At 43.8% G+C, this 23,991-nt stretch overlaps 1 protein-coding gene across 1 annotated transcript in view; it reads right to left on the reverse strand.

The window, feature by feature from the left end:
* The window catches only part of LOC143142668 (protein diaphanous homolog 3-like), a 291,988-nt gene that overhangs the window by 43,236 nt on the left and 224,761 nt on the right, over window positions 1-23,991 (reverse strand). The window contains exons 25-28 of the mRNA XM_076303722.1: window positions 20,043-20,178; window positions 5,974-6,069; window positions 4,158-4,220; window positions 3,565-3,627 (exon numbers count right to left, since the gene is read on the reverse strand). Of these exons, the coding sequence (XP_076159837.1) occupies window positions 3,565-3,627; window positions 4,158-4,220; window positions 5,974-6,069; window positions 20,043-20,178 (358 nt within the window). The remainder of the gene's footprint in view (window positions 1-3,564; window positions 3,628-4,157; window positions 4,221-5,973; window positions 6,070-20,042; window positions 20,179-23,991) is intronic.

The following is a 23,991-nucleotide window of genomic DNA, read 5'->3' on the forward strand; positions in this document are numbered from 1 at the left end:
TGAAGAGGGGCTCCGGTCACACTTAAACACTTTAGCCTTTGGCTGGCTAAGAGAACTGAAGAAAAGGAGGGAGAGAGAGGGAGAGAGAGAGAGAATGAATGAATGAATAAAGACAAGCCAGCTAAGACCATTACACCTGGATAACACTGAAAGAGCAATACATACCCTTGTGCTTGGAGGGGAAGGTTTGCAGTCCTCTGAGAGGTCTCTGTAGAATCTCAACCTTCACCTTTGTCTCCATCAGAGACTTGGTAGGAGACCTCCCTTAAGAACACCCTTCTAACCACTGACCACAGACCAGACATTTTCTCATTTTTGCCACAGCACTATCCTTGAACACCTAAATGACGGTTTTCTTGTCTATTCTGGTGCAGACATTTAAAGCTTGACTGAATAGTAGCCTTCTGAGGCAGGGAGCGACAAGCTTTCCATTAACTCAGATATTATGCAGTCTTGAATTAGTGGTCAATGTTAGTGGCTAACAGAGATGCTCAGCTAATCTTAAAGTCAAAGCTAATGCATGCACTGTCCAGGGTGCATCATTACATTAGTGCATCTGCTAACCACATAATTCTCTGCCTCAGCTATAACATGACCTGCTAAGGCCTGACTGGATTGAATCATGCCAAGCCTTCACGCTAATGCTAGCCGCTATGGGCTGACCGCACAGCTTCCCAACACTAATTATTCGGCTCTCCCCTGTGAATCTGCACACGCATCTTTTAGCCCTCAGCTCCGTGATGTCTTAGTGTGAACCACTCTGGACCCGCGAGATCAATTACTGTAGGAGTATTTACAGCAAGAAGCGCAGAGAGGAGACACCAGGGAGATGAGATAGCGCTGACAAACTTCATAAGTCTCTTTCCCCCCTCCCTGCCCTCTACCTTCGCCCTCATGCTCCCTCGTTCAACGAAACCATCGTGCATCTAAAGGCTCACCTACCTGACAGCAATGGAGGGAGGAGGCTCTCCTGAGATCTTTAAAGTCATCACCTGGACCCTACAGAACTCTGTGCAAATAACAAGCAATTAAGAGGGACTGAGAGGTGGAGCTCTGTAGAGGAAGAGAGCAGAATCTCAGGAGGGAGGGATGGTGAGAGAGTGAGAGAGGGGGGGGGGGGCGACAGTAAGCTAAGGGAAGGTGTAAGGCAGAAGAGTTTTTACTTAAAAGGCAGATGGCGAAGAGGAAATGAAGATGAATGGGTCGGTGGCCTGCTGAGAGGCAAGAAGTAATTAGCTGCACTGGGGCCTGTAGTGACAGGCCGCAGCCTGGGGCTTGATTAGTCAGGCAGGCTGGAAGAGAGGGGGACAAGGGCAGCCTCGGCTACCCGCCAGCCCGGGTCCTGCACTGCCGCTGGAGATGGGCCCTGCTCCTCAAGAAGGCGGCTGGGGACATCCAATAATGCAACGTGCCCTTCATTTCTTTTTGCTCTGAGACATCTGAGGATGACTAAGTACAAACTTGAGACATGGCGGCCCTGTCCTTGTGATGGATCACTTCAGGCCAAGAACACTTTCCGTCCTGTCATTTTTTTTCACTCCCCTCCACTTTGCTCTCCCTTGATCCATCTCTCTCTCCATCGTTCCTTTACCCTCTGCAGTCTAATCTCAGATTCTTTACTGGTGATGCATTCTCTCAACCAAACACCACACGAAACAAAACAGAAGATGAGTACAAAGAGCAGTGTGGCTAAAGTAAGACTTTGAGTAACTAGATGTACCGCAGAGCGGTGCAAAATATGACCGCCGCCCAGTCCAGCACATTTTTTCCACAAAAATAAATCACGCTGAAAGGCCTATATGATTCTAACTGTCTCACTAAATTGCATTATCCACACTAAATTCTCACTGATATCTGCTAGACAACAAGTACCAAAACATGATTAGTTCATAGATTTCACATGTAAAATGTATTTTATACAACCCCACCTCCATCTTGCCTGTTCATAATTCTGAGAAATTCTTGAATTGTGTGCATGTGTGCATGTACATGTTTATGTTATGCGTGTGTGTGTGTGTGTGTGCCTGCGTATGTGCCTGTGCATGCAAGCGTACATATGTCTACTGTGTGAGTATGTGTCATACATATGATTACTGTGAATGTATGTGTGTGTGTGTGTGTATCTGTTTGTGCACATGTGTGCACATGAAATGGGTTAACATGACCCCTGGAGGCAAACATACGGGAAAAAATGGTCATCCTAGGCCCTACAGATATTCACAGAGAACTGTGTCTGCCCTACCCTCCTTTCGGGGGGTCCAGTCCAGCGGGGGGGCTACAGATCAAAACGAAAAATGACGGTTCCATGCTATCCATGTGGGGGTACATGCCCACCAAGTTTTGTGTACCCCGGTCTTTCAGTGTCCCGGGAATCATTGACAGAAATTTGGGCATGCGAAAAAAAAAAAAAAAAAAAAGAAATCTGACTAAACCTATATGACCGCCGCTCATAATTATACTACTGGATCCAAGTACTATGTCATATTGCACTGAAAAAAAAAACAGCCTAACAACATAAGTGCTTAATACTTTAAATGCCTTGTAATGACAGCAGTACAATCTCTGTAATGGCAGTTGACATTATCTGCAATTTCGTTCCTGCTTGTGTAAACAATGCACAGGGGGCTGACTGCTCTGGCATTAGCATCTCCATTTGTCGTACTCCGAGCAACAGAGAGCCTTTTCAGCAGGCTGTTGTATGTACACACACACGCACACACACACACACTCACTCTGGCACGCTGCAAAAGCCACCTGGGTCACACCGCGAGCTTGCTTTCGCTGTCGCTGCTGCAGGCCCATTCCGTCAAACAGGCGGGGAAGATGAGACTTACGCAGATAAGATGGGACTAATTAGCCTTGCTAATGAAGACGCCTCTCAGTCAAGCTGGTGCTGGGAAAAAAAATAATGAATGGCGCTCCGCCCTCCCCCACCGCCCTCACTCCCCCCCCCCCGACCTGTTCCATCTTCCGTCACACCATGTACCCCCCGCGGAGTGCAGAGATTGGGCGCTGAGATAGGGTGACACCTGACACACTTGTTGGACTTGACTGGATCTGACAGAGAATTAGTGTGACACAGGAAACGGATTAAGATAATGATGAAATCCAAGACAACTTGTTGCTGTACTGTGAGCAAACAGGCAAAACAGCTGGATCTCCCTCAAGATGGAAGCAGAACAGAGGCGCTATGCAAGTGCAATGCTCCGAATGGATAAACATTGCCAACAGCAATGAACTAGGTACAAAGGAAAAAGTGTGCTAGCTTATGCTTTCATTTGCAGAAAAGAATCCAACAGCGAAGAGAAACACCTTTGTGAAGAGAAGTGGTGCTGTGTGTTTGCTTGAAAGGGAGAGCAAAACAGAGTGGCGTTGTGCAGTCTGAACACACGGTGCACGGAGCGTACGATGCAGAGAAGCAGATCGAGGATATTGAGCTTGACCCATAAGGAGCCTCGATGCTCTCGGGATGGCAGAGTTAGCAGGTCAGAGAAACACAAGAACCAGCCTGCCATCCAGATCATGCACAGACACACGCTCTTGGATCTGTATATTTGTGGTTACCGTGGGTACAAGGCTTGAGGATGGGTCTTTGGAAGGTGGGTCCGAGTGACTGAGGGGTATCCTCTGTGGAACAGATATGGAGAAGACATTTGAACTTCGCTGTGCCCCATGCTCTAAAACAAAACCAGAAAAAAAAAATCCCCAATCCCTAATAACCCTTATTGAGATAATATTAGGCTGACTGGTAATTTAAAGTAGCACGAAAAGCACACTCAGCTCAGTGCCACACACACAGCTTAGACACAAAACATTTCTTTCTTCTGGGGTGCCAAATCTGCAACTGACGGAGACTGACACAAATTAAAGCATGTAGTGGACACCGAAAAGAAAGAGGAACCACAGACATAAAACATTACCACTGGAAAACAGGAAAGGGTATTGAAGGTGATTACTCTGTATGTGTGTATATTAAGTCATCTGGAAAGACAGCAAAGGTTAGCCTACAATTCAGATTAGATTGCTGTGCAGAGGATTTAAGCAGAAAAGCAGCAGCAAATAGCAATGAGGTGAGATTAGCGCAGCGACGTCAAACACACGGGCATCAGAAATGCCTGAGTGGTAAGCCAGTGATTAGTCTGCGTGTGGACGGTTACCGTGGGTACTGGGCCTCAGAATGGGTCGCTGAGTGCTGGGGCTCAATGTTTGAGACGGTGCATCTGTGGAGAAGGACACCAGAGGGACACACATCTGAGTATACACAAGAAAAGAATGGCCCTCTCACTCACACACTGGAAATGAGTACAGGCGGCAAATTCTCTCTACCTCTCAAACATAAACATAGACAGTCAAGAGACAGAGACAGACAGACACACACACAGACACACACGCTCATCTCATTGCTTTGTCTACTGCTGAAGGGGCTTTGGTCTGCCGGACGAGCTTGCATACTTCTGGTGCATTGGTCAGTTGATGACGCAGATCTAAGACAGCAGTCGGCTCAGATGCAGGCAGCTGCAGCAAGAGGGCTGATTTGACCCTTAAGCAGTGGACCCGGCTCATCGGGGCAGAAATCGGGCCCATTGTGATGGGAGGCGGGGGGCTGATTTGAGCTCGTCTCAGACTCGATTTCACAAAGCTGAGAGGAGGTGGCTGTATAATGTAGACCGAGTGTGTGGTAATAAGACAGGCATACTGATAGATGCTTTGTGTGTGTGTGTGTGTGTGTGTGTGTGTGTGTGTGTGTGTGTGTGTGTGTGTGTGTGTGTGTGTATGTGTGTGTGTGTGTGTGTGTATTGTGTATGTGTGTATGTGTGTATGTGTGCGTGAGCTTCTATATGAGCTTCTATTTTGGGGCAGCCGTGGCCTACTGGTTAGCACTTCGGACCTGTAACCGGAGGGTTGCCGGTTCGAATCCCGACCAGTAGGCACGGCTGAAGTGCCCTTGAGCAAGGCACCTAACCCCTCACTGCTCCCCGAGCGCCACTGTTGATGCAGGCAGCTCACTGCGCCGGAATTAGTGTGTGCTTCACCTCACTGTGTGTGTGTGTGTGATGTGTGTGTTTCACTAATTCACGGATTGGGATAAATGCAGAGACCAAATTTCCCTCATGGGATCAAAAATTGGTATATAAAAAAAAATATATGCGTCTGTGTAGCATGTGCATCTGAGTGTGAGCAACATAATGTATACTGTATGCAGGCAGAATGAGTATGTGTGTCTTTGCCACCCCCTCCTCTCTCTCTCTGTGTGTGTGTGTGCACGCATGTGTATTGGGTGAGGGGTTGGGGGATCAGTGGGGCGAGCAATCTCACTCCAGCAGCACCCAAACCAGTGCTGGCATCAGCCTGCAAGAATGAGTGTCTGCAGGAGAAGCCTGTCATAAGCACCGCTCATCCCACACAAACACACATTCAGAGACATGCATGCACTCACACACACACTCAGGGACATGCATACATGCAAACACACACAGACGTACACACACTGAAATCACAATCATTGCCATCAGGCCAGGCAATAAGGTCAGGCAACTAGGCAGCATTTGTGTGTGTGTAGCGCAGTAGCTCATAAGTGAATAAATCTCTCTCCTTGTGTTGTACACATGGCCCATCAACACTGATAGTTTCCTGAGAGCACTGCCTGAGAGGGCTGAGAGATGGAGTTCTACTGAAGACACTAGGAGCAGTGGACTAAAGCTTATGACAATAACCAAGGTTTAATGGATGGAAAGGAAATGTCAGACTGCTAGATAAAACACAGCAAGGCCACTGTGTCAAGCTGCAGAGAGAAACATGCCGAGACAGGTGAAAAGTCCTGAAGTGAGGGAAGAACACATGAGTGAATTGAATGAATACATCTATAGGGGTTTAAAAGGTGACTGGATGGATGGGAAGGTGAGGTAGTATACATGGTTAAGGAGTGTGACGAGGAGTGTGTGTGTGTGTGTGTGTGTGTGTGTGTGGACTCACCTCTGGGCCGTGGTGCTCTCTTCCTGCGGTCTCGGAAGGCAGCGCCAGACTGCAGAGCCTCCAGCAGACTATCCATCACCCCCGTCTCATCGTTCTCTACATGGACAAGAGGAGAGGGGGAGAGAGAGAGAGAGAGAGAAAGAGAGAGATGCAAAATGGGGGAGAGTGAAAGGGTGTACATGGAAAAAAAAGAGAAAAACAGTGGGGGAGGGAATTGGAGAAGAAGAGTGGAAGTGGGAGGGAATGACAAAGAGAAAGATGGAGAGAAAGAGAGAGAGAGAGAATTAAATTTGAGCATTTTTATTCTTCTCTTCCACCAGTTTTGTTTATTTATTATTTACCACTCCTGAGGGTTACTGTGGTAATGCCAAAGATTATGAACGCACAAGGTGGGCAGTGCATCACAACATAATGCCCCTGCGATTTAGAACGCAGACAAGCCTGTAACACACCAATACATCACACACACACACACACACACACTTACTTGTGTGGCCTTCTGATAAAACAGCCTGAGAGTTCAAGCAATTACCCTCACGCCATCGCCTTTCATATGGAATGTCTACCCCAGAGGGGCCCTGTGCAAGTGTGTGTGTGTGTGTGTGTGTGTGTATGTGGCCTGTGAGAAGCCTGTGTGTGTGTGTGTGTGTGTTGCAGGGGAGCACTTGGCTTTTTACAGGTCTGGGGGCACTCTGTAAATCATGGCTGACTGCAGTGGAGGTTGCTGGTGTGTGTATGTGTGTGTGTGTTGGCAGTGGGTCATGCATGGTGCTTCGTCCAAACACATGACACAGCAAATCTCCTCCCAATATTTACAGCAGCAGAGGCAGCAAATAAATAAACTCAAGCACGCGGAAGACGGGAATGAAAACACAAAACACCACTTTTCAGCAACTTTACCTATGAGGGCCGAGGAGGGTGAAGGATTCTCACACACACACACACACACACACACACAATCAGACAAGATCAAGGCCATAACCTTACACAGACATAAATTAACCCTAGCATTGATCCAGAACCACAGACTCCTCAGCGACAGAGACAGAGACAGAGAAGTGAAAGTGTGTGTGTGTGTGTTTGTGTGGTAGTGAGACACCCTGAATAGTGCAATAGGCGATGTTAAAGCACAGTGATCAGTGCTGCCACTACCTCCACACGCTTCACACACTGCGTAGGGCACCAAGAGACAGAGGGATGAACATTTAGCCAATAAATAGTAGCTTTACTGCAAACTGTTTTTCACTCTTGTTAGAGAATGTTTACAATGTCAAAATCCACCAACAACATGTTACATAAAGATGATACTTTTCGGGTCCTCTCCATTAGGATCCAACTTGAACGTATTACTCCATTTAATTGAGAACACGTCTGAGCGTGCACAAAAGGGAGAGATACGAGTGGCAGGTTCCAGCTGGCTTAACGTTGTTGATAATTGATATCTCCTTTCTAATATAAGAAACTTATAAAAAGGAAAACATGAAGGCAATAAAGATGAGGTTAGAGAATATTGCGGATTTATCCAGTTCCCACTACAGAGAGCCAGGGCACTTTGACATAGGCTGCACTCACTGTAATTTGGAAAATGGACAAAAATATGAAGAGTTGTCTTTGCCTTTGTGTTATGGAACTGGTGAGTCTTGAAGTCTTCAATAATTTGTTTACATGAGGCACATGATATGCCGATTGAAACACATTCCACTCAGCTAGCTACAGTAGGTGGCTACTGGCTCAGGCTCATAATTCACTTTAATTGCAAACAGAAAATGTCTAGCTAGCATCATGTCATTACATATTTCCAAAGGAATGAAAGCTGTTTATACCAACTTAATATCATGCTTATTATTGTTAATATTGTGCTATACATGTGGCACAAACAATGTTAGAGTTTGTGGACTAGCCATAGGCTATATTTGAACGGAGCTGGTAAAAAAAAGACATTATGAGAACATGGCCACAATAGGCTTAACGTTTCAAATGAGTTAAACAGCATCAAATGAGTAGTATTCCTTAAGAAATTAATACTTTAAAACAAAGTTACTGTGTCATTATTATCATTTAAATAATATAAAAGTGTTTACTTTTACCTTTGTGGTTACTCATTAATTTTGTGATTTATGTTGTATTTAATATGCCATTTAAGAAGCTTTAGTCCTTAGGGACATTTTAATTGTGATTAATCTAGATTAATTCATTTCAAAATATATTTTTTTAATCGTTTGACAGCTCTAGTTTATAATAATATTGGAAGGAAAGGGGAATGGCTATACTTACAAATCCTGGGTGTCATGACACTGTTTTTGCTTTTAGATAATAATAATAATAACAACTGAATGATGATCGTCTTGATACTGTCATGCATAAGACTTTTTTTTCCTGTTCTGGACTCGGTCTTGGTTCAGACTCGAACCTCTTTGGACTCGGTCTTGACTAGTCCTGGTCTTGACTACAGCCCTAATGCAATATAAGATTATATACAGAATTTAAGCAGGTCTGTGCATGTGTGTGTGTGTCTCCAAAGTGCACTAAAATACACCAGCTATAATATATTATCCCCCAAAACACAGTTTCTACATTATGCATGTGATATTGTATCCCTGTTGTTTGACAGTTTCTCTGCTGCCTGTCAAGTCTGTCTCTGGTCTTGTGATGCTCCTGAGGAAAGACATGACAGTGTGGTGTGGTGCTTCAATGGCCTACTGCAGCCCCAGGCTATGTGTGTGTACCTGTGTATGTGTGTGTGTGTGTGTAGCCTGATGCAGAAAGTATGCTGGCAGGAAGGGGAAATGAGGCATGAATGTCAATCAGTTATAACTGACACACACAGTTCTCACTGCCACAGCAGAAAAGCTTCTTCCTGTACCGACAGACAGACAGACAGACACACACACACACACACACACAAGAAATGTCACTAGGTCACTAGAAAAAAGGTCACAAAAGGGTGGATGGGTTACTATATCTCCTTTTAACCTTTGACCTCACTTTGGACCATGATATTATTTAGTGTGTCTGTGTGTGTGCGTGTTAGCTTCTGATAGTGGACTGCTCAGGACTCCCCCAGTAGAATGACCTGACAGGTGTCTGTATGTGGAACACATGAGCTCTGTCAAGCTCAACACAAACACCACACAGCTTCTGACAGAACTGGAGCAGATATGGACCACGTGGACCACACACACACACACAACCCAGTCACTCTCCCTTGCTTGCTCCTCCACACGCAGGCACAAAGAAAAAGCCACAGAAGGTTTTTTAACACTCAAAACAAAACTCAAACAACACTCAAACACACTTCACACACACTGATAAAGTGCATACATTAGCTTGCACGCACACACACACACCAATAACAACAGTAACATGACACAAGCGGTCATAACACAACCAGGTTTTGCTGAGCTAAACATGAAAGGACTGAAAAAAGACTGATTCAATATTTGCAAATCATCATCTATGATATTTTCTCTATTTATGGTATTTTTATTCAGGAATTAAACAGATCAGATCAGAATCTCATTGTCCTGCTGTCTGCATTTAAATCTTGAAGAGAAAACAGTAATTAAATCACTACAGTAGTTCACAGCAATACCCAGTGTTTGAATACTATGAAAATAATGAATATCTAAACCATTTTTTGTGTGAGAATTCTGTAATTTCTAGTATCCACTTCTAGGTTGCACCATTGCTCTTGTTACCGTTAAGATACCCTCAGCTATTAGCAGCCAGTTCCAATGGAGTTTCATGCAGACAAGGGTGTTTTATAACCAGGGCTCATATAAAAGTACAGTGTCCAGGCACATAGCCAAATACAGACGAATACATGCATACACACACACGCACACAAAGACGAAAGAGGAGAGTACTGCTCATTAATAAATGGGGCAGTAAGATAGATAAAATAAGGGATGTTCACGTCACTCAGTCAAAATCACAGTGTTTACTCAACCTTGACCTTTTCATTCTCTCTCAGTATCCCTCTTCTTTGTTCAAGCACTCCAAATATATGGAGTGAAACTGGGAGAAAAGAGAAGCAATCTGAATTGCATTTGGCTGCATGTCGCTTGTTTTGTGCTAAAATGCCAACCACCAATCCCTCACTGAAGTCTGCTAGATCTGTTGATCTTTAACAGATAGAAAGAAGGCTACAATAGCTTTTGGCCACGTTATATTCAAATTTGACTATACAATACTCAGTGCTATACAGTGTATTATACAGTCTCTGCTCTGTTTCTATGGAAGTTCCAAAAATCAACGTCGTTCTATCAAGTGTCGTTAATGGCAACAATTAAATAGCATTCAACAGGTTGAAGCGAAGCTTTGATACCAACATTATTAATTAGTTTCAGTTTCTCTCGCGCAGACGCCTGCATTGAATGAACGCTCATACCACCACTTTATTGTATGGCTCCATGTTTAATGACATCGATAGCAGAAACGTTTGTTTTCTTTTTTTGTCGGCCCGCGGTATCTTGATCAACTTCGCAGCAAATTATCAGACGAAGCACCGGGCCTAATTTCACTCCACGACTCCGCGGACCATCAGTCTCCACGTTGCGGACCCATATTTTGAGAAATACTGAATAGACCACAACTAATTTCAATTCTTCAACACGGTCACCGTTAGACTAGAGGGGAGAAGGAATGGGAAAAGATCTGGGCACAGTTCTTCCAGTGCCAAGTAATGAGCGTTGTCGAGATGTTTGTGTGAATGAAACAAAGCGTATAGGCCATAGTGTGACATGCGTAAACCAATGGTGTACAGATGACGCCACAGGGTTTTATTTAAGAGAGCCTACGTTTGTATGTAGGCAATTTATATTCACAATACTTAGGCCTACTAAAATAAATAGTATTTTATTTGTATTGGTTGTTTAGAGTAAAAAAAAATCGCAAGTATACAACCGGCAAGTCGGTCAGACTAAAAGGGAAAAAAATAAATAAATAAATATGTGGGTCGGTTCTAAATTGACAGGGTTGGTCGGGTTACGGCAAACGAAAATATTTTTAAGGATGGCCCTAACCACTAGGGCTGTCAATCTTCCTCCATAATCTCATTACAATTTCATTCATTATTATTTTAATAATCAATATATATTCAAATATTTAATGCTCATTTTGCCTATTATTAACATTTACTCTGCATCTCTATACACTGTATACACAGCTTATGCATTGCCAATCAACGTGTGGTTGACTTGTTATATTGAACAAAAGCCTAGTCTACCTGTGCAACTTGAGTGGTTTCAGTTTCTTTTGGGTAAACACATACTGTTACATAGCGCAGTGCCCCTGTCACTTGAACTGATGGATCTCCCGCCAATGTATAAGACTGAACACTTAAACAAAAGAGGACATTTTAAAATAATATGAACTGGTGAGATAATGGGCATGATTATGGGCAAGGTAGTCTGTACTAGGCCAATATCATGTGGATGAATGAATGTACGGAGGACTGAGTGTTTAAATGTGTGGTGAAGTGAGTTTGAAATGGAAGACTTGTTTATCGGTTATAGCGCTAAAAGGTATTTGTTTGCAGAATCACTTCAATGCGGTTTAAGGAGTTTTTAAGGGCGCACATAACATCTTAATGAAGTTTCTAAAACTTGTGATTGTGAATGTTAACTCTTAGGTGAGAACATTTGCTATCAGTCTTCCATGGCGGCCTTCCGTGTACAGGGGGCAAACTGGGTTGCAGGATGTGAGACCTTTTTCAAGGTTCGGGGCGCACTCCCGTAGGGCAGGGGTGTATTGTGGCACTATTCGACACATTCGAATAGTAATTTCAAAATTTGATTACCGGTAGTTGATTTTGATTTTTTAAATATTTGATTTATACTCGACTTCCGAAATTCGTTTCAACAGCGCTACCAGCCACATATTTCAGTCTCTTTACTCCCTTCAAAAAGACCACTAGAGATTACACAACAATCTGCTGTAAACATTGAGTAAGTACTCATTCACTGGGGCCTTGTTGCAGTCTTTTGCAGTGTTAGTTTTGGACGGATTTCGGTTCTGTCCTTTCCAAGCGAGACGCCAGCAAAGGGGCTAGCCCCTCAAGGCCATCAGCCTGAAGGGGGCTCATATTCAGACCGCCGCTCAGGAGAAACCAGCTTCGCTCTCCTCCTACTCCAGCAGGGGGGAGCTCCACAACTGAGTGTCCTACTTCTGAACCCAGCGTGTATGTGTGTGTGTGTGTGTCTATTCGTGTTCGCCTATTACCCTAGCAAGCTCCTCTCGCTCCTCTCAAGAGCAATTCTCTTCCCTTACTTCTCTTTCTCCTCACTGTTCTTTTCATCTCTAGTTGGGGTGGGGGTGTGGGGGGGCTTGGAAGAGGTGGGGGACAGAACACAGCTTCCAATTTTGTCTTCACCGTTGCAATTCATCACTGCCTCCCTCCTACACTAGTCCTCCTTGCTTCATACACACACACACACACACACACACACACACACACACACACACAGACAGACACACACACACACAGACAGACACACACACACACACCACCTAGTGATTCTGTCTCTGTCTTTCTCTCGCTCTCAAACATACGAATAATTACAACGCCACTTCTGAGTCCTTATCCTCTCGCTGACTACAAAAAAAGCCTATTGTGTAAAACACACGAAGCAGACACACACACACACACACTGTTCTGCACTCTTGGGGTGGGCGACATTACTCACTAGGCTTTAATTGACAGTCTCCGTGGAGACTGGAGGGGTAGGAGGCGTGCGCTACCTGGGAACACAAAAGGGCCCGCGTGTAGTGCGGCTGACTTTGACAGAACCGACACACAGACAATCCTTCTGCTCTGAAATACAAAGAGGAATGAGAGAGAGAGAAAGAGAGGTGGGAGAAAGAAAGAGAGGGGGAGAGAAACAACACCGCAATTTTTCTATTCCCTGAATTATTTGTGAATACAAACCATCCTATTTAACACTTCAACAAAACACACACACAACAACAACAAAAATGTATAGAGGTATACCAAGTAGGCAGCTTTACTACTGAACTAAAGGGATACAGTGCATACTATGACACTCATGTGACTCTATAGCTACACACCTTGTCAAGCACATCAGACTTACTGGGAAAGGATGCGGAACAGACAGAAATATGATTAAAGAAAAAGTCAAAAAAGAGCCTGATGTGTGTAAGTGATCAGGTGACTGGGCTGACACACACACACACATTCTTTCAATCTCTCTCTCACACACACATCTGAACTGAACAAACCGAGAGTGAGAAGTAATCTGCCTTTGAAGATAATGGCACCGCTCAAATGTCACTTTGATGTTCAACCTTCTTCTGCCTGTCTGCATTTTCACCGACGCACCTGCGATGGCCATGCACCCAAGAGACACACACGCGTGTTCACACAGACACACACACACAGTCTGACCCTATAGCTGCGGAACACCTCCAAGCTACATCTGAAACACACATGCACAGAAACAGTGAGGGGGAGAGAGAGCGTCCTACTCTACAGCCTCCTCCAACTGAGAGCTTTATCCCTTCAGTCTCACTGCTCTGGTTGGAAACGTTAACGATGACGCGGAGCGTCAAGATTTGTCACACTGCAACATCACCCTCCACACAGGCATGCTAGGAGATAATGCCACACACAGCCACACATGTAAAGCACACACACCCTTTAAGCATCTACACACACACACACACACATAGGAAGAAAGAGAGAGAAGAGGAAGAAGTGTGTGTGTGTGTGTGTATGCATGTTTGTGTATGTGTGTGTGTGTGTGTGTATGTGTAAAGAGAGAAACAGGGTGAGAGGGGTAAAATTCAGTTCATCACTGCCTAGGAAGGATATGCTCGCTACAGAAAAAACGCAAACTAGGTAAGCTACACCAGGCTTACATTTGAATGATACTATTTCTCTCTCACTCTCTTTTTCACACGCAAACAAAGAAAGTATTTTTCAAGGGGAAAGGCGCATGCTAGTTTGCAGAGGTGTGTGTAATGTGACGAGAGTGTGTAAATATGCGTGTGTGTGTGTGTGCACACATATGTGTGTTCTGCTCTACCTTGAATTTAAATGTAAGCACAAGGGAGACAGGAGACTCCCCGCAGAGTACTCCTCCGCTCTTTTAATTGCCATCACACACACACACACACACACACACACACACACACACACACACACACACACGCACACACGCACACACACACACACACACACACACACACACACACACACACACACACACACACACACACACACACACACACAACTGCTCCGGGCTAAAAAAAAGTCTGATTTTGCGTGGGTCAAACCAACTGGGCTGCGTTTGCACTCCCTCTCTTACACTCTTCCTTTTCATCTTTTCCCCCAATAGTGGTTAGTGTAGCCCAAGTAGACTGGGCTCTTATTGACACCAGGATTCTCTGACTCTCTTTACACGGTCCTTGGCACAGTAATTCGGTGGTAGAGGGAGTCAAAGAGAGGTGGAGAGAGAGAAAGAATATGAGATAGAGAAAGAAAAGGAAATAAAGAAAGAAAAAAGAAAGAAAGAAAGAAAGAAAGAAAGAAAGAAAGAAAGAAAGAAAGAGAGAAGGCACAATAACCCTTAGTGGTGTATCATTAACCTCCAATTGGACCCTTAAATACTCTATTTCATTGCCATTGAAAAATATTGCCAGAATATATAATTTTATCTCGCACAACTGTTTGCCAAGTCTCCCACGGGGGTCTTATAATAGGTTTTGGTTCATGGTTAGGTTGTTTTGAAATCAAATCAAATAGTCAAATAGACCGGCGTACCAAGACCAGAGGATTGTAAGACTCACAGTGATACGGGAACAGAAGCGGTGCAGTCAGTCTGTGTGTTTCATTCATTTCGTAGAGGAACCCATCAGTGAACATCAGTATGCTGTGTTGCTGGATAACCAGAGAGGGGATGGGGTGGGGGGAACAGCACAAATCATCTCTGATTTATAACGTAAGCGAGGGTGGCTGCAAAGAATAAGAAACAGTGTGGTGTTTGGTGTGTGCATATCATAGAGGGCGTGTGTTCATATGTTTATTATGACCGCCACGCAGCGAAGCGGCGGTCACATAGGTTTACGGTAGTCCGTTTTTTTTTCTTCCGGATTTTTTATTTTTTTTTTCCTTCGGTAATTTTGTGTCAACGAGTCCCAGGACACTGAAAGACCGGGGTGCACAAAACTTGTTGGGCATGTAGCCCCAAGGATGACACGGAACCATTGTTTTTCGCCTTGATCCGTCGACCCCCGAAAGGGTAGGGCCGACACAGTTTTCTGTGAATATCTGGAGAACCGTAGGGCCAAGGAGGACCACATTGTTTTAGTATGTTGATCTCAAGGGGCCATGTCAACCCATCCCATAACCACTCATTTGATGTATAGCGCCACCTAGTGTTGTCACGATACCAAAATTATTGTTTCAATACTGATGCCAAGTCAAGAATTGTGATTTCCATACTTTTTCAATATTTGTTTAAAATTTGATTTGATTTGGGGGCCCCCACCACCTTGACGTCATCAGTAATATTGAATATAATGTGATCATTCACACCAGTGGCCATCCTACATTCTGCTCGACCCTCCACCACACATGGAAAATGATGGCTTATGTCATATGTTTCTATTTCATATATTTTGAAATTTATATATGTGTATATATTTTGTTAATAATGTTTAGTATTTTATAATCTGCATAATTACTAGTAGCTAAAAATATTTAGTCATTTGAATACTTTTTAAAACTATTACACTTAGGCATATCTTTAATGTGGTGTGCAGGTCTAATTGAGTGCACATTGGTGGTGTGTGTAATTGAGTGCCTGTCGCTTTAAGCAATACGTGAGGTTAATAAGCCTTCAGTCTCATGGTTTTAGGCTAGTGAAAATTAGTTGACCTAAATCCCATAGCCTATGTAGGTAAGCAACACAAACTTGCGAGATGTATGTGAGCAAATCAACTTGATATTAGACTATTATTATGTGTTGCTGCTGTGCAGCCGCAGCATCACTTAAACTAGCAGCCACGTATTGCTGTTTATGGCACGTTGCGGTACATCCAGTTGTGTTTATGTTTGTCTGTGTGTGCATCTATCTAAATTCTATGAGTGTGTGTATCCATTTATTATATGTGTGTGTGTTTGTGTCTTTCACATGGCTGTGAGGAAGTCACTTTTAGTGTTTTCCTTTTGTTTTTCACTTGCTGCAATGAAAAACAAACAAATTGCTTAAAAAAATGTAATTTAACTGTGTTTATTCTTTCCATTTGTATAACCACCATCACATCTCCTAGACCGCTTCCATATAAAATGAGGAGAGGTGTGTGAGTGTTTGTTTAAATGAGACAGTGGCAAAAAATAAATGGCTACATTCATTATGCTTAACAAACAAATGCATTGTGGCTGTGACACATCAACTGTCTGCTGTGAGTGTGCTCATGTGTGTGAATACGTGTGTCAGAGAGAGATTAGAGAACGATCAGGAAGGACTAACTGAGAAGAAGTCAAACACACACACACACACACACACACACACACACAATCTGTGAGAAATTGATAGTTGTTGAATGTGGTGTGGAACAGCAGTCTTGGAAACATTTGCTGATAATCAGGCGCGGTCAAAACAAAAGGTCCCTGTGATTATGGCCCTACCATGCTCCCCCCGCAGCCAAGCATGTCTGCTCCCCATCGACCCTGTCGCCCATCTACTCATCTCTCTCTCTTTGTCTGTCTCTCTCTCCCCTTTAGTTTCTCTATCTGCCCACCTGCTGGTTTGTTTCTCTGGCAACAATAGGCTCTTTCTGGCTTTCCTTCTCCAGAGTGTGTCCCTCTTTTTCTCAGCCGTTTTTCTCGTTCGAACACTTTGGGTCTCTTCATCTCTCGCTATACTTCCTTTATTTGTTCTCAGCTACCCAGGAGGCCTTCAGGCTTTGTTAGGCACTATGACTGCAGCCTTTTCGATTAGCAGGCAGCTGAAAACAAGTACTGTGACAACTGCCATTACATCAATTAACAAACAACCTGCCCACTGCCACTTAAGCTACAGTGAAATTGATGGACTAGAAACTTAAAAGCGTAACTAGAAAATAAGCTTTTTAAAAGCCCAGGAAGAACATGTCTTCTTTTTTCATTGAAACCGAAAAGCTTTAATTTATCATTTGTCCACCACAGACTGTTTCCATAAAGATGCACCCACTGCTGAGTGAGTGACAAAACGAAGATATGATAAAAAATTGTTTGATAGACAACAAAACTCGGTGGCTTAGACACTCAGCCTACCATTCTTTTCCTTTCAAATTGGTTCACCTCATAGCAGCAGGCGTGCTTGTAGTTTTTAGTGTTAGCATTTTCATATTTCTTGGCTCCCAAGAAAAAACAAACAAAAGTTTTTGCAAATTCTGCAAAAATGAGGTGTGAGCAATAAGGAAGTAGAACCAAAGTCCTTATAGACCAATCCAGTGAGCGATTTGTGTATGTCGCCATTTTGCTGCGCTGCTATTACTGCGGTTTAACTAACCGCTGTCCATTGACAGGTTGACAGCAACAGCAGATGACAGTCACAGCGTAATGGCAAATAAAAATTGGGTTGATGTCAGGCAGTGGCCCCGTTACTGATAAAGGTATCTTATTATGATCATGCTAATGTTATTAAAATGTACATATTAAGCAGTTACAGCAATAAAACCTGACCGCTGAAGTCTAATGTTAGGCTACTGTAACGGTAGGCTACTTTAGGGTAGGTAGATAGCTAGCGCAATCATTCACAATGCACAAGTGCATTTAATCAGAGCTGTACACACACACACACACACACATCTGACTTTCTCCAACTTTTGCACATCTCCATAGAGCTTTTTATTTATTATTTTGGATTTCTCCTCCATCTATCTACCCATGTCCTTGATTGCCTAGCCTTTCTGCCCCACCCCCCACCCCCATCCCCAACACACACACAAAAAACACACACACTTACATCATCACTGTCATCACCTCACATACATACAGCATACTGCTTGCTACAGTAAGCCTCCTCTATATACTTGCTGCACACTGCCCCCCCCCCCCTCCCTACATACACAGCACATTGTCTTCAGGATCTTCTCCAACACATATCCTCTACATACTTACAGCACACTGCCCCCACCTACCCACACACACACTACACACACACACACACACAGTCACTGCTCCACTCCCCTCCTGCCCACACACACATCTGCACTGTCATCACTTGCATACATCATACATACAGTACTCTGCTTGCAATAGTAAGTCCCTTCACCATACTTACAGCACACTGCCCCCCCCCCCCATGAGCCGTGGATCTGCCCAAGGTTTCTTCCTTAGTAAGGGAGTTTTTCCCTTCCCCTGTTGCTCTTGGGTGCTCCTTGTGGGTGCCCCCCACCAATCCCATCCTCCCCCACCTTTCTTATGCAGCCCTTGCCACTTAATCTACTAAATCCCTCTTCTACTGCACTTTTTACCCCCCCCCCCCCCCCCATAAATGCACAAATAGGCTGACACCAGACATAATTTCACTGCATTTGTTACATCCAGTAACTATATGCATGTGACAATAAACTTCCTTGTATCCTTGTATAGACTGGTGAAATCAGCAAAAAAAATATGAATCTATGCTTTTAGAGGCATTCAGGATTATTTTAAACTCCAAAATGCGAATTACAGGTCATAATTATCTATGGTCTGTGTTTAGGCAAAGTTGGTGGCTGACATATAGATCTACATGAGCTCAGACGTATACAAAAACATTTTTAGATTTAATAGAGCTTATTTCTCGCTAACAAAATACTGTATAAGGGGCACAAATACTGCCATCTATGAGTAAGCTCCGCCATCTTGGATTATTTTTTTGAGTTAACTTTCAAGCAACGTACGTCATAGCCTACACAGGGGCAGTCTGGGCTGGGTGTAGGCTACCAAAGGTGTATGGTTTTTGCATGTGGTTTCATTCCATTCCACTTCATTCCACTTTTTTTCTATTACTATTGGAGCAGAACAGAGTCTACTTGGCATTGTATGCCACAATAAACAATTCAAAGTCAAAAAGAAAAGCTGTTCACTTCCACAGGTAGCTTCCATAGACATATGTGCAATGTTCTCGACTGGATAAACCAAAGTAATGACAGCGTTGTTATGTACGGATTCTGCCGGAGTGGTTTATAAGCAAGTCTCCCCACTTGGCGATCATCTTGGTAACATGCTTTGGGCAGTTATTTTGGGTAGCTATTTTCCTATTCAAATGAATGGGGAGGCATACATAAGGGAGGTCATATTGACATAAAAAATTAATCAAGCGAATCTGTGTTTAAATCTGAATTGATGAATACAGTAAATCTCCCCCCCAAATAGCTAAAATAAGGCTAAAAAATACGAAAATGTGGTTTGTTACTTACATTAAAGGAAGGGAAAGGATATGTGTAGACAACTGCCATACTGCCGTTACAAACTAACCACATACATTTATTTGAAGGATTCTTTGAGTGCTGTGTCTCCTCATTAGAAAGTCTCTGGTAGAACACCCAGCCATTGGGTTTGGTGAGTTCAAATGGATTTATCATGCAAAAGGAGTTTCCTGCTGTATTGGATCCATGCAGAATGAGGTGGAATCGACAGGTTGCCAAAACTCCAAACTAATTGCAACGCCAGCCAGACGCACCAGGAGTAGCATAAAGAGTTCCAGTTCCTCTGTGTGAATGTTAAGAAAAATTCTTGCTATTGAACTGCCACAGAGCACAAGCTGGTTATTCTCTTTGCTAAAATAAAAATTAAATATTAAGACAACGATAAAAACAACAACAAACACAGAGACTGCTGCTGTTCTCTGCACGAGCATGCGCCCTCGCTCAGATGGGTACAATGAGCCAATTACACGGGATGTGGTTTACCTTTAAAGTGTCTTAGACACAATGGAAACCTGCTGTCTGGCAGAGAAGAAAACAACCAGCACCTGTCCTTGGTGCTACTGGGTAGGGGTGGTCTGACCAGTTTGGGGTATTGTGCAGGTGTGCTCTGTGGGCATCAGTGTGCGTGTGTGCATGCACTGGCTCACCTGCGTTGACCTCCAGCAGCCTCTTCTTCTTGAGCTGGCGCTCCTGCTTCTCACGTTCAGCCTTCTCCTTGGCCAGTCGCACCCGGCGCTGCTTCTCCTCCGCCTCGCGCTGCTTACAGTTCTCCTTCACCGCTTGCTAAGGGGAGGGACAGAAATGTGTTTTATTTATTTGCCAATAATAACATTCAGGCCAATAAGGAATCATTCAGTGATTCACTTGATATGATTTGAGAAAGAAATCGAGAGACCAACAGATCGTACTGTATGTTCAACAGTACTAACTACACTACACAGATCATATCTACATCGACATACATTCACAGAAATGCTGATCCCATTTTTATGATTTGCACAATTTTAAAAACAAGGAACACACAATAACACCGTAAAAAACTATTCAACCAGATACCATGGTGCTCACATACAGTATGTTAATTACCTTCAGGAAAAGATATTTTTCTAATTTCCAATAAGGCCCCTTTTTCTATTTCGTTTGGGAAGAGAGAGTGGCATAGTAGAGATGCGCGGATGGGCTATTATTTCAACCGTAACTGCATAGCAAAACTTATCATCCATCCGCACCAACGTTTTTTGACCAATTTTCAAAACCGCACCCGCCGCCATCCGCTGGTTGTTTTAATGTATATGGGTGATGCGGTGCTGCTGACGTGAGCTCTTGCCTGTTCTAGAAAGACTGATCCAATGCAGCAAATATATTAAAAGGCTAAAATCCTACATTGGCTATGTTGTAGCCTATCCCCAGAATATCAGCAGCAAACTCAGTCTCTGTCTCGCAAAAGTCTCCAAATAAAACGCAGCCTGTAGCCTACAATTGTATAATTGTAATAAAAAACACAATTTAGCACATCAATTCAACATGCTGCTATTTAGCCTACTAATTAATGCCTATTGTACTTTATTTTTTGCAAAAAGAAAGAAATCTTTAAAAAAATAACAAGTCATTCACATTATAGGCTACTTTACGCACTGTAACCCACCGCACAGCAGTGCAACGTGCATGTTTACATTTTTAGTAACAACTTGCTTGCTTGCCTTACACATCTAAGTTTTCCGACTATTTTTCTTACCTTCTTTTTTCCGCTGTGGATGTTACTGAGCTTGTAGAAGTTTTAGCTCTTACGTTCTGAACATCTCGCACTGCCATTGCCCGATGTCAGTTCTGAGTCATATCACACCATAATCTGTCTCCCTTTTAAAGGCCTATTCCCTGAATGGTAGGCTAAAATGACTATGTGTTTTATATATAATATCGAAACAAAATAACCCAGTCAGTCTCATCTACGAGATGTTTAGGCCTCCTCCAATACTGATAGGTTGCACATTTGCTTAATGGCCTACCAAGGTTCTGCAACGAGACGCGACATGGGAGATGAATCATCGGTCAACTTGCACTGTAGCCTATTCTACTTTCTTATTGCACACTGGAGAGAAAAACATGCTAGTAGGCTACGATAGGCTACTTAATTTAAACTTTGTTACCTTTAGTGTGTGTGTGTGTGTGTGTGTGTGTGCGTGCGTGAGGGGTTGCTCAGTGAAACATCGGAATACACCAATTCCGCAACACCGTCTCTGTATATAAACAAAGCAGCATGCATAGAAGCAACTAGGCCAAACTGCCTGATGAAAATTTGACTATTTCAAAGTGTGCTCGTTTTTTTCGGATGTAGGTAACACAATAACAATGTATAGGCTATATTTTTTTCATTTGATTGGTTCAACCGCCACTCAACCGACATTTCTTCACGTCATCCGCCCGATCCGCGGTTTAACCGCGGAGTCCGCGGCTGTAACCGTATAGTAAAGGGGAGATATAGACTGCTAGAAATATACATGTAAAGACAGATGGAGAGAAAGGGACAGGGCTGCTTGCAAAGGAAATGCACACACAGTGGCCCTCTGCCTGTGTTCTGTTCTGTTCTGTTCTGTGTTCAGTCTGAGAGCAAGGCGACCTGGTGGGTGGCCCTAAACACAGGGCCACTTTAATGGAGTACACGTGGGCCAGGTACGCAGGAGAGAGGAGCACAGACTGTATGGGAGAGCAGGGGATAAAGCAGGACATGTGGGTACAAGATGAAAGGAGATGGGAAGAATGAGGGGGTAGAAAGAGACTAAGAGTCTCTGTGTGTGTGTGTGTATGCATGTAAGAAAGAGGGAGGGTGAGTGGGAGAGCGTGAAAGAGAGTGTTGCTCATTAACAAGCCCACTCTGGCCTGTGAACCTGTCAGCCCTGTGAACACACAAAAAAAGGGGAAAAAAAGCAAAAAGAGATTTTGGTGGTAGACAGAGAGAGAGAGAGAGCATATTCTTTTGAGCCATTAGCGAGTGGAGAGCCTTGTTAGAGATCCTTCAAGTCTAGCCACCTGCAAAGGCAACTGCTTTTCTGGGGATAAGGACACTCTGGCAATCAAAAGAGTGAAGAACACACACAAAAAAACGCACATCTTCTGTCAATCTGATAACATCATTAGTGCACATCGACATCTTGGACTGTGCTTCAGTTACCAATGTCTGATTGACTAACCTCTCTAAACTTTTTTTTTTAAATCTCCTTTTCTTTTTCACACTCCTCCTCTAACCCCATCATGCAGGCTGCAGGCGGGCGCATCGAGGTGATGGGATGGCGTGAGTGACGGCTAAATTGGCACCTTTGGTGTGCGAGGCGTCACAGAGACACGGGGAGCTGCTGGAGAACAGATGGGATCATAACGGATCACATCATCCGACCGTGCCGACATGCACCGAACGCCAAATCCCGGTAATGCTATCGAACCTACCTTGTGTACCTATATATCAGCAAAAACCACTGCATGCTAAACAGATACACCCCACACCAGTTGAATTGGGTGGAATTTTAGATTAACATTTAGACTATTTGAATTATGTGGATGTTTAGATTAACATTTAGACTATTTGAATTATGTGGATGTTTAGATTAACATTTAGACTATTTGTGAGCAGGGAGAGCTTTGCCTTCTCAGACTTGCCTCCAGCACACTGTCTATGACTTGCGCCCACAGCATTGCATGCTTAACTTTTTTAGCAAGGACAAATGAACCAGACGGTGTGTGAACAACAGTGTTTGGTGTATGGGAAGCACAGTGTGTGTGTGTGTGTGTGTGTGGGCATGATAATGCCCTTTTCCATGATGCTTTAGACATCTGGATAGTGTCACGGTCTAGCCTCATTGTGTGCATGTCTCTCCGCTGCATCTGTTCATTTACTAACCTGTCCACTCTGAAAAACTGCGGCTCTCCTCTGTCAACAGATTCAGCCATCTCTCACTCACTCTCTCTCTCTCTCTCTCTCTCTCTCTCTCTCTCTCTCTCTCTCTTTGGCGCACACACCTCTGGACCTGATTCTGATTCAGTTCCTCATAAAATCCTCCACTAGCACTACGATGACGACAACCCCCCCCCCCCCCCTATCTGAGCACAGCCAGAGGCCTGTGTCCAAACAGTTTCATTTCCCTCAAAGAAAGAGGAGGAAGAAAAAGTGGAGAAAAAGAGAAAGAGACGCCTGCTTCAATAACACCTCTTCATTTCCTGGCCGAGGTACTCCTGTCGCTGTGTCCATCAGCCGCTGGGTCCAGACATGGACCGCTCGCTGTGAAACTTAAAGATCTGTCTGACTCCCACTTGATGTCTCAGGGTCTCTGTTAGGTGTATGGAGTGGGTGTGTGTGTGTGTTTGTGTGTGTGTGTGTGTGTGTGTGTGTGTGTAATTGAACAAACTTGGGAGAGTGCTGTGGACAGAATCTGTTAGCAGTATATATGGTGGTGAATAGCTGGTGTTTTCGTATTGGTGCGAGTGCCAAGTCATGGTAGTAAAACTCTAACTGAATTTTCCTCCAGTCAGTGGCCTTAAAATGCCTCTAAAATTGCAAAATGTGTTTATTGTTGAAAACCTGTGAGTATGTGTGTCCATTTGCTA

This window comes from Alosa pseudoharengus, unplaced genomic scaffold (genome assembly GCF_046254945.1).
Source record: "Alosa pseudoharengus isolate Yale_2024_CS ecotype anadromous, Long Island Sound unplaced genomic scaffold, YU_APseudo_1.1 YU_APseudo_1.1_scf_24, whole genome shotgun sequence".
In the NCBI taxonomy this organism is placed as follows: domain Eukaryota; kingdom Metazoa; phylum Chordata; class Actinopteri; order Clupeiformes; family Clupeidae; genus Alosa; species Alosa pseudoharengus.